The 20075-nt window shown below is 42.0% G+C and overlaps 1 protein-coding gene across 1 annotated transcript; it reads left to right on the forward strand.

Annotated features, from left to right (window-relative positions):
* The first annotated feature begins 46 nt into the window (after positions 1-46).
* Positions 47-15609, forward strand: SMU1 (SMU1 DNA replication regulator and spliceosomal factor). Its single transcript, XM_059833403.1, has 12 exons — positions 47-97; positions 383-593; positions 701-853; positions 1315-1425; positions 2335-2463; positions 3740-3859; positions 4256-4372; positions 4576-4703; positions 9383-9509; positions 11964-12131; positions 12428-12580; positions 13229-15609. The coding sequence occupies exons 1-12, from the start codon at positions 72-74 to the stop codon at positions 13325-13327; spliced, it is 1542 nt and encodes a 513-aa protein (XP_059689386.1). The 5' UTR covers positions 47-71; the 3' UTR covers positions 13328-15609.
* Positions 15610-20075: the final 4466 nt, after the last annotated feature.

The following is a 20075-nucleotide window of genomic DNA, read 5'->3' on the forward strand; positions in this document are numbered from 1 at the left end:
GCGGGACGTGAGGCAGGAAGCTGTGGTGGAGGCGGCGGAGGGCCTTTCGCGAGCGGTGACGGCGGCTCAAGATGTCGATCGAAATCGAGTCCTCTGAGTGAGTGTGGCGGCGGCGGGGAGGGGTGGCGGTGCTGGTGGCGGTCCCGGCGGCGGGGTGCAGCCGGACCGACGTGGGAGCTGTGGTAGGGCGGTGTGGCCCTGGGGGAGGGTCCGGCCATGAGGTGGTCGGGGGACATGAGGGCGGTTGCGGTCGCGGGGCTGGAGGTGCCCGCTCCGCCACGGCTGGGCACCCGCGCGGGACGGGGCTGCCGCGGCTGGGGAGGACCGCGGGGAAGGGTAGCCCGTGGGGCTGGTGTCGTGACTCCGATCTGTTCCCCTGCAGTGTGATCCGTCTGATCATGCAGTACCTGAAGGAAAACAGCCTGCACCGAGCCCTCGCCACTCTTCAGGAGGAAACTACAGTGTCCCTCAACACTGTGGACAGTATTGAGAGCTTTGTGGCTGACATCAACAGCGGGCATTGGGACACAGTGCTGCAAGCCATACAGTCGCTGAAGCTGCCCGACAAGACCCTCATTGATCTCTATGAGCAGGTGAGTGAGTGCAGGCTGTGTACGGACTTTTCTGGTCTGGGCAGAAGCCCCTTTCTGGAGTTTTCCGCTTACCCTTTGCTGATGCAGATGTTTGTCTCTTGATGCAGGTTGTGCTGGAGTTGATTGAGCTCCGGGAGCTAGGTGCTGCCAGGTCTCTCCTGAGACAAACAGATCCCATGATCATGCTAAAACAAACTCAGCCAGAGCGGTACATCCATCTTGAAAACCTTCTGGCCAGATCTTACTTTGATCCTCGTGAGGTATGTTACGCTGTTCCTAGAGACCTTGTGATGCTGTCTTGCCTGACCCCTAGCATCAGTCCAAGTTGCTAATGGCTTACAGCATCTTTTCTTTTCCATTCTGGGAGTGAGAACGTGCTGTAGGTGGGAGTTTGGGGATTTATACCTGTCTCCTGCCACAGGCTGACATCTGTGCCTTGCTTTTTGTGTCTTATATATGCAGAAGAAAATTTACATTTTGTAAATAAAATTTTTGTTGTATAACAACAGTAAAAACAAGGCATTATTTGTGACTGATTATGTCAGTCTGACATTTTTAGTTAAAACATATCCCACATGTTTCACAGGCTGGTGTTAAAGAGGAGGGCTGTTTTGAAGGCCTAATAGAAAATTAATCTGGAAGGGGCCTCAGTTCAGAGCAATGAATGTTTTTATGGAAAGTAGTTTAGAGGAATCACTTCATAAAAATAACTTCTCTCTAGGCATACCCAGATGGAAGCAGCAAAGAGAAGCGGAGAGCTGCTATTGCACAAGCTTTAGCTGGAGAAGTCAGTGTGGTACCTCCATCTCGTCTTATGGCATTGTTGGGGCAGGTAATGCTTGAAAAATATTTTAGTAGCTATGTCAGTTTCTGTAGATCTTTGGTGCCTAAAACTAACAATGATTCTCCAACTCTATAAAAGTAAAGCTTAAATATTGCATATTTACATGTGGCGTAGTTAAAAATGGTATTTTTTCCATGTGGCAAGGATTCAGCAGTTGTAGGAAAAGTCCGCACTCCAACAGTAGATTTCTTCCCATGGAATAAATACCTGGCACATAGAGAAAATTATTTTCAAAGTACGTACTAACACACACTGTTTCTCTTGCTGTACTTACAACTCTTTTTTGATTCTCAGAATGTGTTTGTTGATGCTCTATGCAGACAGTATTTCCTGTATTTTGCTGTTTTGTGGCTTCCATCTTACTTTTTAAGCTTGTAAGTATGCTGAATAAATTCTTCTGGCATAACAGGTGTGTCCTGTGATGGAAGGCAGCTCTCTGCTGAAAGGGTGGTATAAGATTCTGTCTTTTGAATGAAGTTGATTTGTGCCTTCCAAGAAAGCTTATGTGTAATTCTTAATTTTAATGTATGTAGTTCTAGGGAAATAGACAACAGGTCATGTAATTAAAATTACCACAAAATTGAACTCATGCTGCGTACATACTGTATACTGCATGCTGAAGGTAGAATGAGAAGAGTGGGCCTGCGTCATTCTCGCTTGCAAAAATCATTTGGGAATAATGTTCTGTTCTGTTTGTGGTCATGAGTTAGGAAGCATAATCTGATAAGTCTTGTTTCAAGTAATTGTTTGCAGTGTTATTTGTCTCAAACGGTACAGGTGTACAATTCGTAAGAGTACAAGAAACTATTCCTGTATTGTGTTAATTAGAAGCAGGTTTTGATAAGGAAGATGTATGTTATCTGATTCCTAACTGTATGGCTTTCAACTCCTCAAAAGGCACTGAAATGGCAGCAGCATCAGGGCCTGCTTCCTCCTGGTATGACAATCGACTTGTTCAGAGGCAAAGCAGCTGTGAAAGACGTAGAAGAAGAAAAGTTCCCCACACAGCTGAGCAGACATATTAAGGTGATGTTGTGTTTGCTTTTTATGTGTGTTACTGCTGCTTGTTCCTTTCTTTATGTTGGGAGATGAGAGTAAACCTTCTGAATTCCTCTCTTTTGTGAGTAATTTCCCCCTCTCTCTCAGGGCTTTTTTTTTAACTTCTTCTCCATACTTTATCTGATCAGTAGACTTTCATGAGAGTCTGAAATGAGGTCCCTTAACAAGATCGGGTGCTAATGGTATTTGTGAATATCATAAATGTATTAATTTTTTCTTCAACTTCATAGTTCAGAATCATTCAGTTTTCAGAAGTGGTTTGCTTAGTCCCCTTCTTTATTTGTGCAAGGAAATATTCATGTCTTAAACTTCTGTGCATGCATATTAGCTTCTGTGAACCACTTAAGTTTTGATCATGAACTACTACATACCAGGTCTACTAATATGATCAGTATCTTCTTGTTAAGGATTTTATCATACAGATTTCAAAAGAGAAAGAAAACTATGCTGTAATGACATAGTTGTCCTGCAACACTCACGATATGGAATAGGCAGTTTCCTCCTGTGAAGGCTTTTCAACTTCACCAAGTAGTTCTGTACAGTGAGAAGTGTTAGTTCACTGTAGTAGCTCTGCCAGTTCTCACAATGAGTGGAAGATAATATTTTTCGGAAGTCATGAGTTGGAACTTGTGAAATCAATTTGTTGTGTTCAGTAGCAGCTTGGTAAAAATGCTTTATTAGAACTTGTTTGGTTCACCAGTACTGATCTTGGATTTTTGTATTGATGAGTGAAACCTTTTTTCTATACTTAGTTGTCATGGTCACTTGTATTTATAAATCTAAAAAATTAAAATTTAAAAATTGTATGTAAAAAATACCGAACATTCTCTGTGAAAATTTCATGGGAGAAACATAATTCCAAGTGAAGCAACTTGCACTAATTCAGAAATTTCTGAAGTCTGCTAAGGATATATGTTGGGTACTGGAAAGGTGTTTGTTAACGTACACAGTTCACTGCAAAAACAAAACCACAAAGACCACCAATCCAGCTGCTCCTGTAAGCATGGATTGTTTGATATAAGTTTCACAGGTATTACCAGATCAAAAGGACGGGGTTTTTTTGTTTGTTTTTGAAGTGCTAGTACGTAGGTATTGACAGGTTTTTTTGTACCTTAAGTTTGTGAATGCATACCTTTAGAAAATACAGTATTTTTGCCACCAAAATGAGACTACAGTTTTGTTTTAATGAGTTGCTTCTTTTAAATTGCTTATTAGGCTTAATTTGTATTCTTTTATAAAACAGTTTGGGCAGAAGTCGCATGTGGAGTGTGCTCGGTTTTCCCCAGATGGACAGTATCTGGTTACTGGCTCTGTTGATGGTTTCATTGAAGTATGGAACTTCACTACTGGAAAGATTAGGAAGGTAAGTTGCGCCTTACTTTACATGGGTAGTTCATTGGCTAAAGCACCTGGTTTTATTCTTTGAGATTATACTTTGTTTTAATTTCTCGGGGACTGTGAATCTGAAAAGGATATCTGCTTAGGTGATTCAAATATCAGTCTGGAATCTTTACATGGGTTTAATTGTCTGGTTTGTCATAGACTTCCCTGTGCGATAACATTTTTTTTTACCTTTCGGGATCATCCTTGTTGCCTCTAAAATGGTGACAATAGCACTTCGCTCTTACTATAAGGCTGTGAGGTCTACTTGATGATAGGTCATAAAATATAACTGAAGTTATAAACTTTTGCATTTTGCCTTAAAATATATTTCATTGAATTTGCTGTTTTGGCTGATGGAGCTGCTTCTTTCATTTAGGATCTGAAGTATCAGGCACAAGATAATTTTATGATGATGGATGATGCAGTGCTGTGCATGTGCTTCAGCAGAGATACAGAAATGCTAGCAACCGGAGCACAAGATGGAAAGATCAAGGTACAGATCTTTTTGTACTGTATGTTGCTAGAGGTCATGACCAGAAAGATTCACTTGCAATTGCAGTAATGTTGCAATTCCATATAAAAACAAATGAAGTTTAGCATGGCTCAGAAACAGATACATATTGGCTCTGATGTTTAAGCTTCTGTGATCTTATAACAAAGCAACCAACTCTATTTCATTTGCTGTTTCCTTTCCAGGTGTGGAAAATCCAGAGCGGTCAGTGTCTGAGAAGATTTGAACGAGCACACAGTAAAGGTGTTACATGCCTCAGTTTCTCTAAAGACAGCAGCCAAATTCTTAGTGCTTCTTTTGATCAGACAATCAGGTAAATAAACTGAGAATATGTGAGCTACAGTGCAGGAGAAAAGAAAACAGAATTTTCACATTAAGCAGTTAAACTTTTGAATGTAGATTCATTTGACCTGGGATTTGATCGTTTTGCATTGAGCTTTAGTATTAATAGGAAAGCATGACTGCTGAGGGTTGGAGGGGAACAGTTCGAAAGTTTGACCTTTCACCGTGCTTAACTTGCATTATTCCAGGGCTAGGGGCCAAGTACTACTTCTGCTCTATTGTCATTTACATTGATCTTGCATGTTTTCTTTCTGGGAGACTCCTAGCTTAAGAAACAGTTCAAAATAACATTTTTTTATAATAAACTTAGGGTAAAAAAGATCTGGGGATAACAGGATGATGACGTTTTTTGAAACAGCGTAAACAGCCTAATCATACTCACTAGCTTTAGTAGATGACATGACAGTAGTTGGCTCCATCCAGTTTATTTTGCTTGTGAAGCAATATCACGGGCTCTTCTTTTTCTACTATCTAGAGAAGCCCTCTGAGAGCAGCTTTAAGTATTTTGGTGCATCTTCTCTGCTTCCTCCTGATAGTTGCTGAGTAAAGCAAAGTTTCCAAAAGTGCTTGGGAATCTCAGTTAGCAGTAGTCATGACTCTCCCGTAAGGGTCTGTGTGTCCCTGTGAGCTGCATGTGAGTGACAGGAGATAAGGTGCATCCCTACACATTCAGGGACAATCACTTTGCGTAGTGTTGCTGCTTCCTGTCTAAGTCATGCATTGCCAGCCTGTATCTTAAAAGGGTTCTTGTCCCAGCTCACACCCTGAATCCATCTCTGTAATCCCAGCCCCCAGATCCACCCCTCTATCTCTCTTGGATCCAGAGAACTTCCTTTAGAGTGGGAACAAGAAGAAGAAGGACCCAAAGAAAATGTTTTCTGGGCATCTGTTCTTCCCAGCAGTCTGACATGTAATACTAGAGATCCAACCCTGGAAGACAGCCAGGCTGATGAACCCTGAAAGCTTCAAGAGCAGGAGTGGCAATTTGTATCTGGAAATGGCAGTACAGCCTTTCCTGTGCTTTAGGGTGCTGGTTTCTGATCTGAGTATCTCTTTGGATGTATGTGGTGTATAAGGGGAGGCTGAGAGAGCTGGGCCTGATCGGCCTGGAAGAAGAAGGTCGAGAAAGGGACTTAGTTGCCTCATCTAGAGGTAGGCATAGATAAGACAATGCCAGACTCTTCTCAAGTGCACAGTTCCTACAAGGGACAACCTCCAGGAAGTGAAATTCCGATTGTATAGAAGGAAAAACTTTTTTTTCTTTCCCTTGAGAAAGAAGCAGTGCTTGGACAATGCTGAGAGAGCTGGGTCAGGTGGGGGGGGCGGGGGGAATCTCAACCCTTGAAGACTTTCAAAGCTAAATTGAACAAGACCATGAGTGACTTGTAAGTTGACTTTGCTTTGAGGAGAGCAGTGGAATAGAGGTTTTCTGAGGTCTCTTTCAGCCTAAGTTATTCCACGATTCTCTGATATGTACCACTGTTTTGGAGTCTCTGTTAGAGAAAAATCATGTGGCCACACAGTTTATACATTTATGCTGGCAAGAGAAAAAAACCTTTTCAGTGATGAAAAAGAGCCATAAAGACAGGATCATTTTTCTTTCCACTCTCAAAAGATAATTCTCATTTCTCCAGGCTGTCTCTGCAGTTCTGCTTTTGGGCATGGGAATTCTTTCCATTTCTTATGCAAACCATCCCTTGCTTTGTAGCACCAGCACTATGTTGGGGCATGAGCTGTGGGTTTTTTTAACCAATCTGTATAGTTCAATTTCCCAATGTCAGTGGCATTTCTTTTGGGCAGTGAAGCTCTTCATGATGTTGAAGGCCCACAAGCTGAGGTCTTGGGAACCCAGGAATGGGAGTTGAGTCTTTCTACAAACTTTGGAGTTGCTCTGGTGGGCAATCCAGTTAGTGTAGTTTAGCAAGTTGATAGTGTGTCAACTCAGTTACAGTGGTTGGATATGAGGTCTGTCTGCAGAAAATCCAGGGCAGTACATACCTCTTAATGTGGTTGGTCTAAACTGAACAAACTTGGCATTACCTGACACTTTCCACATGCTAAGACTTAATGCATATGGTTACTGCAGCTTCCCTGGTGTGCAGATAATCTGTTAAGCAACAACATGATAAAGCAATGGATTGTTGTGGGACAGGTAGGAAGGTGGATAGGCTTGCATCTGTGCTCTAAGAAAGCTCAAGCACTTATGCAACCTGTGTAAGGCAGACTAGGCATAAATTATAAAATAGTTTCATTTAGAAGATACCTCTAGAGGTCTCTAGTCCAATATGCTTCCCAAAGCACAACCAGCCTTTCAGGACAGCTTGCCCGGGGCCTTGTCCAACTGAGTTCTCAAAATCGTCATGGGTGGAGATGCCCTTGGCATCTGTCCTAGGGCTGTACAACCGTCTCAGAGAAAATCCTGTTTAGACATAAGGAAAGATGGTGTTTTGTTTGTTTTTTTTTTTCTTTTGTAACTTGTGCCCTTTGCCTCTTGTCCTTTAGCTGTGCACCTCTGAGAATAATCTGATTCCATTTATTCTGTAAAATCTTGTTAGGTAGTGATGTTAATCATATATAACCATAGTTACAATTTTTCAGGTGTTTAGTAAGGACTTAGATATCCTTTTTTGTTTGCTTCCTTCTTTTTTTTTTTTCATTTGCTTCCTTCTTTTTTTTTTTCGTTTGCTTCCTTCTTTTTTTTTTTCGTTTGCTTCCTTCTTTTTTTTTTTCGTTTGCTTCCTTCTTTTTTTTTTTCGTTTGCTTCCTTCTTTTTTTTTTTCGTTTGCTTCCTTCTTTTTTTTTTTCGTTTGCTTCCTTCTTTTTTTTTTCGTTTGCTTCCTTCTTTTTTTCCCCAAGGATCATTGCAGGGTGGATAAAAGCAAGAATGAAAGTTAATTGTAACTTCTAATACTAGGAAATAGTCACAACAATACTCAAACTCTGTTTTAATCTAAGTTACCACATGGGCAGCAACCTCATCAAACTCCTGTTCCTGCAGCTCTTAGCATCTGGAAAGTGTTGCTTAACATTTGTGTAGTGCAGTAATTCTGATCCTGCGCCTATTTGGTGTCGTGTTACTGAGTGGAATTTGCTCACTGCTGGGTAGATTTGTTTTGCAACAAAGCTCTGCTGTTGCCACGCAGACACTTTGCTGCACTTGAAAGCAGCTTAGATCAGTTTTGTCTAGTTCAGTTATTTTTCTTCTTTGGGGCTATTCTGACTTAATAATAATTTCATTAACTTTTTTGTCTGTATGGAAGACAGCAGTTAGATGCTCCTGAACTTTCACCTCGATGGGCTGAACATGCCCAGTCCCCTCAGCCTCTCTTCTCATGCATTCAGTGCTCCAGCCCTCTGGCCATCTTAGTGGCCTCTTAGTGGGGGCCCAAAACTGGACACAGTCCTGCAGAGGTACAAGGGGGGAGCCTTGGTCCATAGGTTGTGCCTCTCCTAATGCATCTGGTGTGTGGCTGGGTTTCCTCAATGCCACAGCACACTGCTGGCTTTCGCTTTCTTCTCCCCAAGACCTGCCAGGTCCTTTGCTGCAGACCTCCTCTGCAGGCCGTCAGCCCCCATTTGATTCTGATGCCTGAGGTGGTTCTGCAACAATCTGTTCTCAACATTGTGAGGTTCTCTCAGTCCATCTGTCTGGTTTGTTAAGGCTTCCAACTTCCTCATCTGTCTTTTTCAGAATTGAGTTGCAGGATATGGGACTTGCATTGTGAATCAGATTGATCCAGTGCTTGATGACTGTATAGATTTTATGTTCAAATGAATGGGATTATGTAATATGTTTAATAGCACTGGGCTCTTGCCTGTACTGTAAAGCTCAATGGTACCAATGGTACTGCTTTAGGTGAAAATGAAGAAAAGTGTGGATCTGGAGACAACTGCACAGTGAACAGGCATTACGAAACATCTTAATGAGAGATGTTAATCTGTTTAAATCCTGATATATGTGAACTATAGCATACACATTTTAGTTGAAATTATGTAAGGTTGGATGTTGAATCAAGGACAGCAAGCTTCAAATGGAATAAGGAATTTCATTCTGAAGGCTTCAGATTTCTGCTTGAAAAACATATTTCTCTAGCTATTAGGTACTACTATTTAAGGCTGATACAGATTAGTGATGTAATTTTCTTTTAGATGACTGAACAAACTCTTCGCAGAGTTGCACAGTAAGAGTCAATGGCAACAACTTGCAAAAGAGAAAAATTCTGGCTGGGTGTAGGGCAAGATTTTTTCTTAACTCAACTGGACAAGGCCTTGGTCAAGGCCCCGAGCAAGCTGACCTCACTTAAAATTGAGGAGTCTGTTGGACTAGAGACTTCCAAAATTAATTCTCTAATTTTTGTTCTGTCAGCTTCATAGCTTCCCCTTTCATAGTCCTGTCTTCTAATATACACTGTACATATTACATACAGGTCCTTGAGGCTGAAGGTTGATGGTATTTCTTTGAGCTTTTCACAGGAACACATAATGTCTTTGATGAAAGGGGCTTGTGATAAAGGCTTATGGGTTGCAGATTTTTAGCACTTTTTATTGTTGCCTATCAAAGGTATCTCAGATTTAAAATATGGTGAAGCCAGAGGGTGCTTCAGACTACCCGAGTTGCTCACTCAGTTGTGACCTCTGTTGTGTTGACAGGATTCATGGTTTAAAATCTGGAAAAACTTTAAAGGAATTCCGTGGTCATTCTTCCTTCGTCAATGAAGCTACTTTTACCCAGGACGGCCACTATATTATCAGTGCATCTTCTGATGGCACAGTGAAGGTAAGACAGCATTTACCCTTCATAAATAACATGTTCAGACTCTTTGCATGTTGTAGCTGATTTGTTGTAACTGTTGCAGTCATTGGAGAAGGACTTGGGGTTACCTGCAATAGTAAGTCTTTCTGCTTGTGACCTTTGCTGTAGATTGGTGTAAAGAAGAACTGATTAAGTTTCATACAGTGCTTACAGACTGCTGCAGAGCCTGTTTCTGCTGTATTTATGAAAGGAGGACATAAGTGCAGTACTTACCTCCCTGTTCCTGCTTTTTTCTAGAAATAGAATTGACTGTGACACCTGTTGGCCTAGAATGTGGGGATTCCCTTGTCTGAAATAATGACATTTTCTTGCTTACTGTGTTGGAAACCTGCTCATTTCTTGGTGTTTAGGAGTCCCTTGCCATGTAAGCTAGGTAATCTAGCATTAATGAAACTGATGGTGGAAGTGATAGGTTTGGCTTCTACTCTCAGCAAAGAGTAGAACTAATCAGTGTGTAGTAGTTAAGAGGAGTAAAGCATTGTTGTGTATAGGGAATTACTGACTAATGATAAATAAATACATGAATATAGAAACAGCAACATTAAGTAGGGCATTGATGCAGTGCATGGGGGGTGAGTAAACAGATCTGGTTTATAGATGTGGCCTGGGAGAGTGTGATAGATTTTCCTTATATTAAATGGGGTGTTACTTCAAACTTGCACTTTTTGCTAGACTGCACCAGTCATGGGAATAGCATAAGAAAATGGTATGTTACATTTTGATTGTACCACTCTGTAGGGAGCAAAAATATTCCACAGATGGTGAGTTACATTTTATTTTAAATATTAAACAAGCAGTTCCATTTCCTGTTTCTAAACAGCTAGAACAGCCTGGTGTTAGCCTGAAGGAGCTCTAAGCTGGGATGTCCCCCCCACTGTGTCATGGTTTAAGCCCAGCTGCCAACTAAGCACCACACAGCCGCTTGCTCACTCTCCCCCTGCCCCAGCGGGGTGGAGGGGAGAATCAGAAAAGTAAAAGTGAGAAAGCTTGTGGGTTGAGATAAGAACAGTTTAATAAATGGAATTAAATAAAATAATAATAATTACAACAACAATAATGATAATAAAAATTGGAATGAAAAGGAAGATAACAACAACAACCAAAAAACCCCACACCCAAGAAAGACAAGTGATGCAAATGAAAACAATTGCTCACCACCGTCCAACCGATGCCCAGCCTGTCCCCAAGCAGCGGTCTCCCAGCCAGCTTTCCCCCTAGTTTGTATGCTGAGCATGACATCATATGGTCTGGAATATCCCTTTGGTCAATTGGGGTCAGCTGTCCCGGCTGTGTCCCCTCCCAGCTTCTTGTGCACCCCCAGCCCACTCACCGGTGGGATGGTGTGAGAAGCAGAAAAGGCCTTCACTCTGTGTCAGCACTGCTCAGCAATAATCACAGAATCACTAAGGTTGGAAAAGACCTGTAAGATCATCAAGTCCAACCGTCAACCAACAAACACCACCATGCCCATTAAACCACGTCCCACAATGCCTCATCCACACGTTCCTTGAACACCTCCAGGGATGGTGACTCCATGACTGCCCTAGGCAGCTTTTTCCAGTGTCTCACCACTCTCTCAGTAAAGAAATTTTTCCTAATATCCAGTCTGAACCTCCCCTGGCGCAACTTGAGGCCATTTCCTCTTGTCTTGTCACTTGGGAGAAGAGACTCACACCCACCTCTCTGCAGCCCCCTTTCAGGTAGTTGTGGAGAGCGATAAGGTCTCCCCTCAGCCTCCTCTTCTCCAGGCTGAACAACCCCAGTTCCCTCAGCCGCTCCTCATAAGACTTGTGCTCCAGACCCCTCACCAGCTTCGTCGCCCTTCTCTGGACATGCTCCAGCACCTCAATGTCCTTCTTGTAGTGAGGGGACCAAAACTGAACGCGGGTGCGGCCTCACCAGCGCAATAATGAAAACATCTGTGTATTATCAATGCTGTTTTCAGCACAGATCCAAAATGCAGCCCCATACTAGCTACTATGAAGAAATTCAACTCTATCCCAGCCAAAACCAGCACGCGCCAATATCAGTGAGGCTTTGCTTTTTTAGTTTTCATGTCTGTCTTGTGTAAAGCAAATTGCATGTGCAGAGGCCTCATGTATATTCACAGATACTAGCGAAAACCATAAAGCAAGGCTGGACTTACCCCTCAGGGAATATGCTTAATGAAAGCGAGCCAGGCTGAATTTGGATAATGGAAATTCACTTTCAGTTCAGTTGTAGTGAAATTGTTCATGGTGTCCACACTTCAAAATAGATGTGATACCTTATTTTTTTTTAATCTGCTTTAAACTTCAGTTGTTGGAATTCATATTTCCCTTCAGAAGCCTTAAAAAATCTGAATCCTGTATCCTGAATCAGCTGAGTTTCGTTTAATTTTTTAAAGCTAATTGGTTTTACATTTATTTTTCTTACTAGGTTTGGAATGTGAAGACGACAGAGTGCTCAAACACCTTCAAATCTCTTGGCAGCACTGCTGGGACAGACATTACTGTGAACAGTGTCATTCTGCTGCCTAAAAACCCGGAACACTTTGTTGTTTGCAACAGATCGAATACAGTCGTCATTATGAATATGCAAGGACAAGTATGTGATCTTACCAGTCTTCTTTCAAGTCTCTCTCTCTCTGTGTCATTTTAAGACTGCCAAAAACCTAGTTAATTACCTAGCCTTGGGTTAAACCTGATTTCTCCAGTTTGCTTTCACGACAAACTGTTCTGTACCCGGGTTGTAGAACAGCTTGTCTTGCAGAAAGTGATTGCAGCTACGGAGAGATCTTGAGTTCTAAACAGACCTAGAATTGCCTAAATATTTTTGCCCTGAACATCGTAATGATGTCCTGAAGTTTAATCCTAAATATTTTTGGGGGGGTGTCTTTACAGATTGTGAGAAGTTTTAGCTCTGGTAAGAGGGAAGGTGGTGACTTTGTCTGCTGTGCGCTTTCACCTCGTGGCGAATGGATCTACTGTGTTGGCGAAGATTTTGTGCTCTATTGCTTTAGCACAGTGACGGGCAAGCTGGAGAGAACGCTGACTGTAAGTTATTAGCTTTGAGCTTTTGTAGGTTTCTAAACAAAAGAATGATCTACATGTTTGTTATTTATGAAGTCCATAAGGAGAAGTCTCGTACCAAGGAATCTTTCACTTCTAGCAGCCGTGATTGGTAACAAATGCATTGCAGAACACTTGGCTGTAGAATGTCTTAAAGTTTTTCTAGAACCATTTTGATTTTAAAAGTTATGAATATATTTACCCACCAAGCCAAGAGTGAATTGGTTCAAACTTATTTGAACTAGAGCATGCCTTGACTTGGGTCCCCGTTGATGGAGAACTTGACCAAGCTGTCAGATTTAAAGATGGCAGGCTTAAATTTGCCTTGGATTGAACTAAAGAGGAATACCAGCTTGAATGGCTAAGTTTAACGGGGAAACTTAGATGTCGTGGATTTCAGTGGATGTAAACCTTCACTTAACCTTCCTATGCCCAACAAAAAGTAACTGCTATGTCACAAAAATTGTTTGCAACTGGAACTTAATAGTGGGGGCTTATGTTCTGCTTTTGCTGTGTGCACAAAGCATGTTAAACCTCCATCCAGCTTTCCTGTAGTTCTTGTTTGAAGAGAACTTTTGGCTTGAATCTGCTAAAGTAAGGATCTCCTGATGCATCTTTCTGCTTATTCTCTAGGTTCATGAAAAAGATGTCATTGGCATTGCTCATCACCCCCACCAGAACCTGATTGCCACTTACAGTGAAGATGGCCTCCTCAAGCTCTGGAAGCCATAGCTTGATTTTACAATGAGCTGTGAAGTATGCCTGTTAGTTGCAGGTTATCGATGTTTGTGCTTTAACAAGGTCTAAATGCGCAGAGTGTGATATTTGCTCAATTTTCAGTTCAGGTGTCCAGAGAATGACATTTTTACTTCTTGGTCTAAGTTAGGTCGATTGATGCTTAAATAAAGCATCATTTAAGTACTTTTATTTTTACCAGAGTAGCTGAAGCGACTTCAGTGAGAGTGTTTTTTCTGTCTCCTGAAGTCTATACTCTTCCTACAGTGTTTATAAAAGTTGAATGAGCTAGGAACTATACACACTTGCAAGTGGTTGCTGACTTCCTAGAATACAGTAAAAAGCTTTTTTTATTTGAGTGAATTATGTGGAATGGGAAAGCTGTCTCTTCTCCACTGCTGAAACAAAGACACAGTTTTCCTGGAATGCAGATGAGAGTACTCAGTCCTCAGCTTGAAGGCAGAGGCTTTTCTAGTCCAGTAGGTTTTGCTGTGTTCAATTTTCACTAAAATTTTTACAATTATACATATTGGAAGTATGTATAAGCAGTGTCACACAGCTTCCTCAGAATAAAACTATTCTTCCCCATCTCCCAGCACTTCCTGCTGTAAACCTGCCTAACGTGGCAGTGAGATATAGTTGGTTTTGTGGGGTTTTTTGTTTACTTGGTTTTGGGTTTTTTTGTTTTGTTTTGTTTTTTTTAATTTGGTTTTACTTTACTTCCAGGCTAAAAGGAATTATTACCTGGGCCCTCTTCCTATAAGTGCATAATGTCTTCAGACCAGCTTTAACTGAAGCAGGCCTCAGGGGATCAATATTTTAAAACATGCAAAAGCCAGTTTACATAGGCCACGTTCCTAGTGCTGTGATGCTGCACATGCTGCAGTTGTTTTTGTTTTTTCCAGTTTACTCAGTTTAGCTTCCTATATTCCCAAAAGGGCATGGCATACTTCAGCTTTTAATAATTATTTGTAAAATTTTTTTTTAAATTTCATACACCTGTGGACCTAGTTAAGGTGATACTTAGATCCCACACTATGATAAAAAGAAGCTTTCAGGCTCTTTGGTTTGGAGCGGATGATGATTTCATTTGAGATCCTGACTAATGCACACTGTTGTGAATGTACACCAGAATATTCTAAAGTCTGACCATAGTTTTTCTAGGGTGCAGCAAAAAATGAGGTTTCGTTTGTAATGATGAGACAAAAGCATGTAGATTTGCATTTGCCACACTGTTCCTGTCCTCATCTCTTGTAGAATGCTTTCCTGCCACAGTAATCTTTCAAACAGTAATAACTTCTCTTTGACTTAATAAATTAGTTCCAATTTAAATACCTTCAAGATTTTTTTCAGCTGGAGGGCTTGATCCTAATGCAAGTATTGGTTGTCAGCTGGTGGCTGACCTCCTTCATCACTGACTGGTGCACTTGACTGGTCTGTGTTCATACCAGTCTGAGGAAATGCAGAAAAATTTCAGCTTAATTTCTCACATAGCATTGCTTGTTCACTACAACTGTAGTGTTTGGTTCCATGTTTAGCTGTAATGTTGTAATTCCTAAGTTGTTTTTTACTTCCTTATATATGGCAATAAAGTTATTTTTTAGATAGCAAAATGTGTTTATTTTTCCTGCCTGATGTGTCGGAAACATCTGACGGTAATACATCTGACAAGCTCCATTGGCAATTAGTACTTCTGATACAGGAGAAGATCTTGACAGAATATTTTTAGTATTATCTAACTTGTAGTTCATTTTTTCCTTCAGATTACACAGAACTGCTAATCCTCAATTAAAACTGTATTTTACATTGTTCTTTGAAATAAAAGTAGTTGTAGCAAATAAAACTGCCAGAATCCCGAATGTTTAAAGATTGAAATACATTCTGTAGCTTAAAACCATGAGAACATCTGCATTTCTTATGATTTTTATTTAAGAGTTTGAGTTTATTGTATCAAGTACTCAAGACAAAAAAGTGAAATGTGAAATGTACTAATACTTACGCAAGGGTAATGGTAAAACTTACCTCCTGGGCTGTACCTGTGATTTGTAAGATAGCTGGCAGTTGGCACAAAAGTACAATGAAAATCTTGAAAATGTTTTTTTTAAACATAAAATAGGACTTTTAAAAAGTGTAAATGTTAATTTTTTTGATGTAATCTAGGAAGACATTTTCTCTCTGGAGAATCAGTCAGGTGTTGTGCCACTTACCTGTATGTAACAGTTGAACAAGGCAACATCTAGTGCTTTAACTAACATTAAAGAAACCATTGTTCACCCATGGGCCTTGCTTTACTTTTGAATTATTTTGCTTGGAACTGACGAGTCCCATCCTACATAGAGAAGTGCAAAATGCTTTGTGGGGGGAGCGCCATGTAGTGAAAGTCTCATGGGTCGGTTCATCTTGTTTCTGACCTGGGGATCAATGAATTTCAGCCTTGCTTGGGTGAAGTCAGCTGCCTATCTGTATGTGCTTTCAGAATGCATGTGGAAGAGCTACTGCCATCTCAGCAAAAAATAAGCAAGCTTAGGTTCCTGCACAGTTATGCAAGTGGTGGATGTAACTTTTTTTAAAATGTTGTTGGGGTAATACTTTGTCCAAGTAACATGTGAGGGTGTAGATGCGGGGTGTAGTCCTGCTCTTGCAGCTTGCCATCTGCAGAGAAAAATCAAACCCTCCCTTGAGTCCTAGTAAGATTCAGAGAGACCCGCTGAAACCTGAAGACTTGATCTCGAAAGGAAAAGACCCTTTGTGAATGTCTTACAAAGCAGCCAATTTCTCATGAGGTCTGAGAGACTAGCAATCTCCATGGGTGCCTGCTAGCCCATGTGAATCTGTGATTCTGCGTGTTGCTGAGGATTTTGAACCATGAGCTTGGGTGAGAGGGCCTGCCTGTGATTCAGGGCAGCTTAATAACACCAGTGTTCAGTCTGAGATACAAAGAGAAAGAAAATACGTTGCAGAGATTTATAGGAAAGATGATGCTAAAAGTTAAAAATGCTCCTCAGCTTTTCTTCATGTTCTGCCTAGTGTCTGCATGGGTTTCAGGAGTCCTTTTTAAGCATGGTTACTCCATCTCCAGTTCCTGTTGATGATGTGGGCTCCAGTGTGTCTTCACTAGATACCTGGAAATAAACCCCACGACCACCTGGATCATGGTGACTTACGAGAAGTAGGCTGAGCAAACTTGGATCCAAATGTCGGGGAGAAGCATAGACTTTAGGTGAATCCTATGGAGAAAGGTGGCTAAATGTTTTATTTCAGGGGCAGAGTAGGAATTGTATGTGGGAATTCTTTGGCTCCCCGTGGAGCAAGGTACAAGGAGATGGATGCTCCTGAAGTGAAGGGAGCATAACATATACGTATATGTTCTACATATAACAGGTGCTGTTTGCTTTATGAAACAGCGTAATGAAGGCCTCTTCAGTTTATTTGTGTCCCTTAGCCTATAAAACTGCTCCCCATGCAGTAACAAGTTCTGATACTGCCTCTGCTTTGTTGGGCAGGAAATGGCATTTGCTTGTCTGGGAGCAGGTGTGTACTGCTGCCAACTGGTTAAGCCTTTCCTGTCTTCCCAAATTAGAAGCTATATGTAAGCCAAATTAACAAATAAGTTTTTTTTCAAGTTTTATTCACAGAATGACAGGATGTCTGAGGTTGGAAGGGTTGGAGACTCTACCACCTCCTTGGGCAACCTGTGCCAGTGCTCGATCACCCTCGCAGTAAAAAGTTTAGAATGCAAGGGGGTCCTTTCTGAACCTCACAACTCAATGGGAGGGTCTCCCTGACAGTTTTGTTGGACCCTGTCCTCTATCCAGTAAATAATCAAGTGTACCTTGCCATCGAATCTTGTTAAACCACTGTTGCATTTACTATCAAACTTTGTTAAGTCACCGTTTTATCGCAATAAAACATATTATTGCTTCTGACTTGTGAGTGAAGTGCACTCTATCACTCACCATCCATGACAGCCTCCAACTAGACTTTGTACCACTGATCACTACCCTCTGGGCCTGACCATTCAATCAGTTTTCAATCCACCTCACTGTCTGCTCATCCATTCCATACATGAACAGCTTCTCTATGAGGATCTTATGGGAGACACTGTCAAAGGCCATACTGAATCCAGGTAGACAATATCTACTGCTCTCCCCTTCTCTACCACCCCAGTCATTTCATAGTAGAAGTTTAACGAGTTGGTCAAGTATGACTTCCCCTTGGTGAAGCCATGCTGACTACCACTGATGATTTTCTTGTTGATGTGTCTGGAAATGATTTCCTGGTTTAGCTGCTCCATCACCTTCCCAGGGATTGAGGTGAGGCTGACAGGCCTTTAGTTCCCTGGATCCTCCTTCTTGAAGACAGAAGTGACATTTGCTTTCCTCCAGTCTTCAGGTACTTCCCCCAATCACCATGATAGATCAAAGATTATCAAGAGTGGCCTCACAATGACATCTGCCAGCTCCCACAGCACTTGTGGGTGCATCCCATCAGGGCCCAGGGACTTATATATGTCCAGTTCGCTTAAGTCTTCCCTGACCTGATCCTCTTCCACCATGGATATATCTTCCTTGCTCCAGACTTTCCCCTTGGTCTCTGGGACCTAGGATTGATGAAGGCTGGTGTTGCTAGTAAGACTGAGGCAAAGAAGCCATTCAGTACCTCAGCCTTTTCCATATCCTGTGTAACCAGGTCTGTTGTCTCATTTGGCAATGGGCCCACATTTTCCCTAGCCTTTCCCATCTGTGTACTTACAGAAGCCCTTGTTGTCTTTGACATCCCTGACCAGATTGAACTTGTTAAGCTTTAGCTTTTATAACTTCATCCCTGGATGCTTGGACAATGTCTTCATGTTCCTCCCAACTTCTTGTCCTTGGTTACACCCTCTGTAGGCTTCCTTTGTGTGTTTGAGTTCAGCCAGGAGTTCCTTGTTCATCCACACAGATCTCCTGGCATTTATGCCTGACTTCCTATTTGCTGGGATAGACTGCTCTTGAGCCTGGAGGAAGTGAACCTTGAATATTAACCAGCTTTGTTGGATTCTCCTTCACGCCAGAGCCTCATCCCATGGAATGGTTCCAGGCAGACCTTTGAGGAGACCGAAGTCTGCTCTCCTGAAGTCCAGGGTTGAGAGCTTGCTTTTTACCCTCCTCCTTCCTTTCAGGCTCCTGAACTCCACCATCTCATGGTCACTGCAGCCAAGGCTGCCTTTGACCTTCACAGTCCCAACAAGCCCCTTGTTGGTGAGTACGAGGTCCAGCAGAACACCTCTCCTCATTGACTCGTCTATCCCTTGGGTCAGGAAGTTCTCACTGATGCACTCCAGGAACCTCCTGGATTGATTATGTCCTGCTGCGTTGTCCTGCCAGCAGATAGCAGGGTGGTTGAAGTCCCCCATTCTTTGGGCACTGTAATAGTGCTCATTTTATTCCCTAAAAAACCATGGAACCTGGCATTTCTTTATCTATGGTTTTGGAAAAGGATGGCTTAACTCAAACCTTGCTTCTGTCAGTGTGCCTTACTATCACTTTGAGCACCAATCAATCACAAATGGAAGCAGGAACATGTCTTCCCAGATTAAGTTGCTAATGAAAAAGTCACAGGGCAAGTTGCTTGCTTGCTCGACCTTCTGTCACACTGCAAGTTCAAAGCAGATTTGGGTTCATAGCATTTACTCCCCTGGGCTGAGCAAACTTCTTGCACTGCTGTTGGGTATCAGGTAGACAAAGGACAGGGAGGAGCGGACAGTTAGGGCCCTGAAGTCTTACAGGCAGAGGCAAAAATGAGAGCAGGCTCTTAACTGAGTCTGCAGTGGGCGTTCCTGGTTTCACAGCAAACCTGTGCAATAGTGGAGCTGCTAGATTTCTGGGGAAAAAACAAGTCCTACATGCCTGGTGCACAGTGGAATGAATCATTGCAATAGACTAGACTATAAGCCCGATTATATGAATTTGATGTTGTTGAAACAGTAGAAGTAATTGCACACATCAACTCAGGTTATGATTGATAGGTTGGATTACTATGCTGGTAGTTACGGAAGCAGCTATTTTGTGCTATTGTATCCTCGATTTCTACAGCTGTCCCCTCAGTTCATTCCCCGAAATGGGAAACTGTATCCCACAGAGCAACAAGAAGTCAGAAAAAGTTGTCTTATTTCATTTTTCAGTGGCACAGAACACGTTTTGCTGCTTGCTGTAGCTGTACGATACCCAGAATATCACGGGAGAACTAAGAAGCTTGGAAGAGGCCATCCATGGTACTCAATATCCTGCTTGAAGGTCTAAGGGCTGGGTCTTGCTAGCTCCGTCCTTCATTTGCTAGTCCTTTTTGCTGAAGGCTTATTCTACTGCTGCCAGTGTATTTCTTGGGGACATAGCTTTTATGTCAGTCACTAGCTCATTTCAAAGCAGAATGCTAAACGGGTATTGTTTCTGCTGCCCTTCCTGCATTAGTAGTAGCATTTTTCCCTGGGCTGCTCTGCCACAGCTCCTGGAGGCTTCTGGTCAGTCACCCTCCTGGATGCTAGACCTGGCCCATCCTCTAGACTAGCTGTGGTGTCGTCAAGCATGAAGCAGCACTGGCCACAGTGGTTTTGAGAGTAAGTTAAGTACAGAAACATTACCTCAACGGTGTTGATGCAGCTATGGGTGTGCTGAAAGGAAAACTAAAGTGTCCCTGGGAAAAAAAGGCTATGGAATGTTTTTTTTATATAATACACAGTCATCTGAAGCAAAATAATGTCCTGTTG

This window comes from Gavia stellata, chromosome Z (assembly GCF_030936135.1).
Source record: "Gavia stellata isolate bGavSte3 chromosome Z, bGavSte3.hap2, whole genome shotgun sequence".
NCBI classification, from domain to species: Eukaryota; Metazoa; Chordata; class Aves; order Gaviiformes; family Gaviidae; genus Gavia; species Gavia stellata.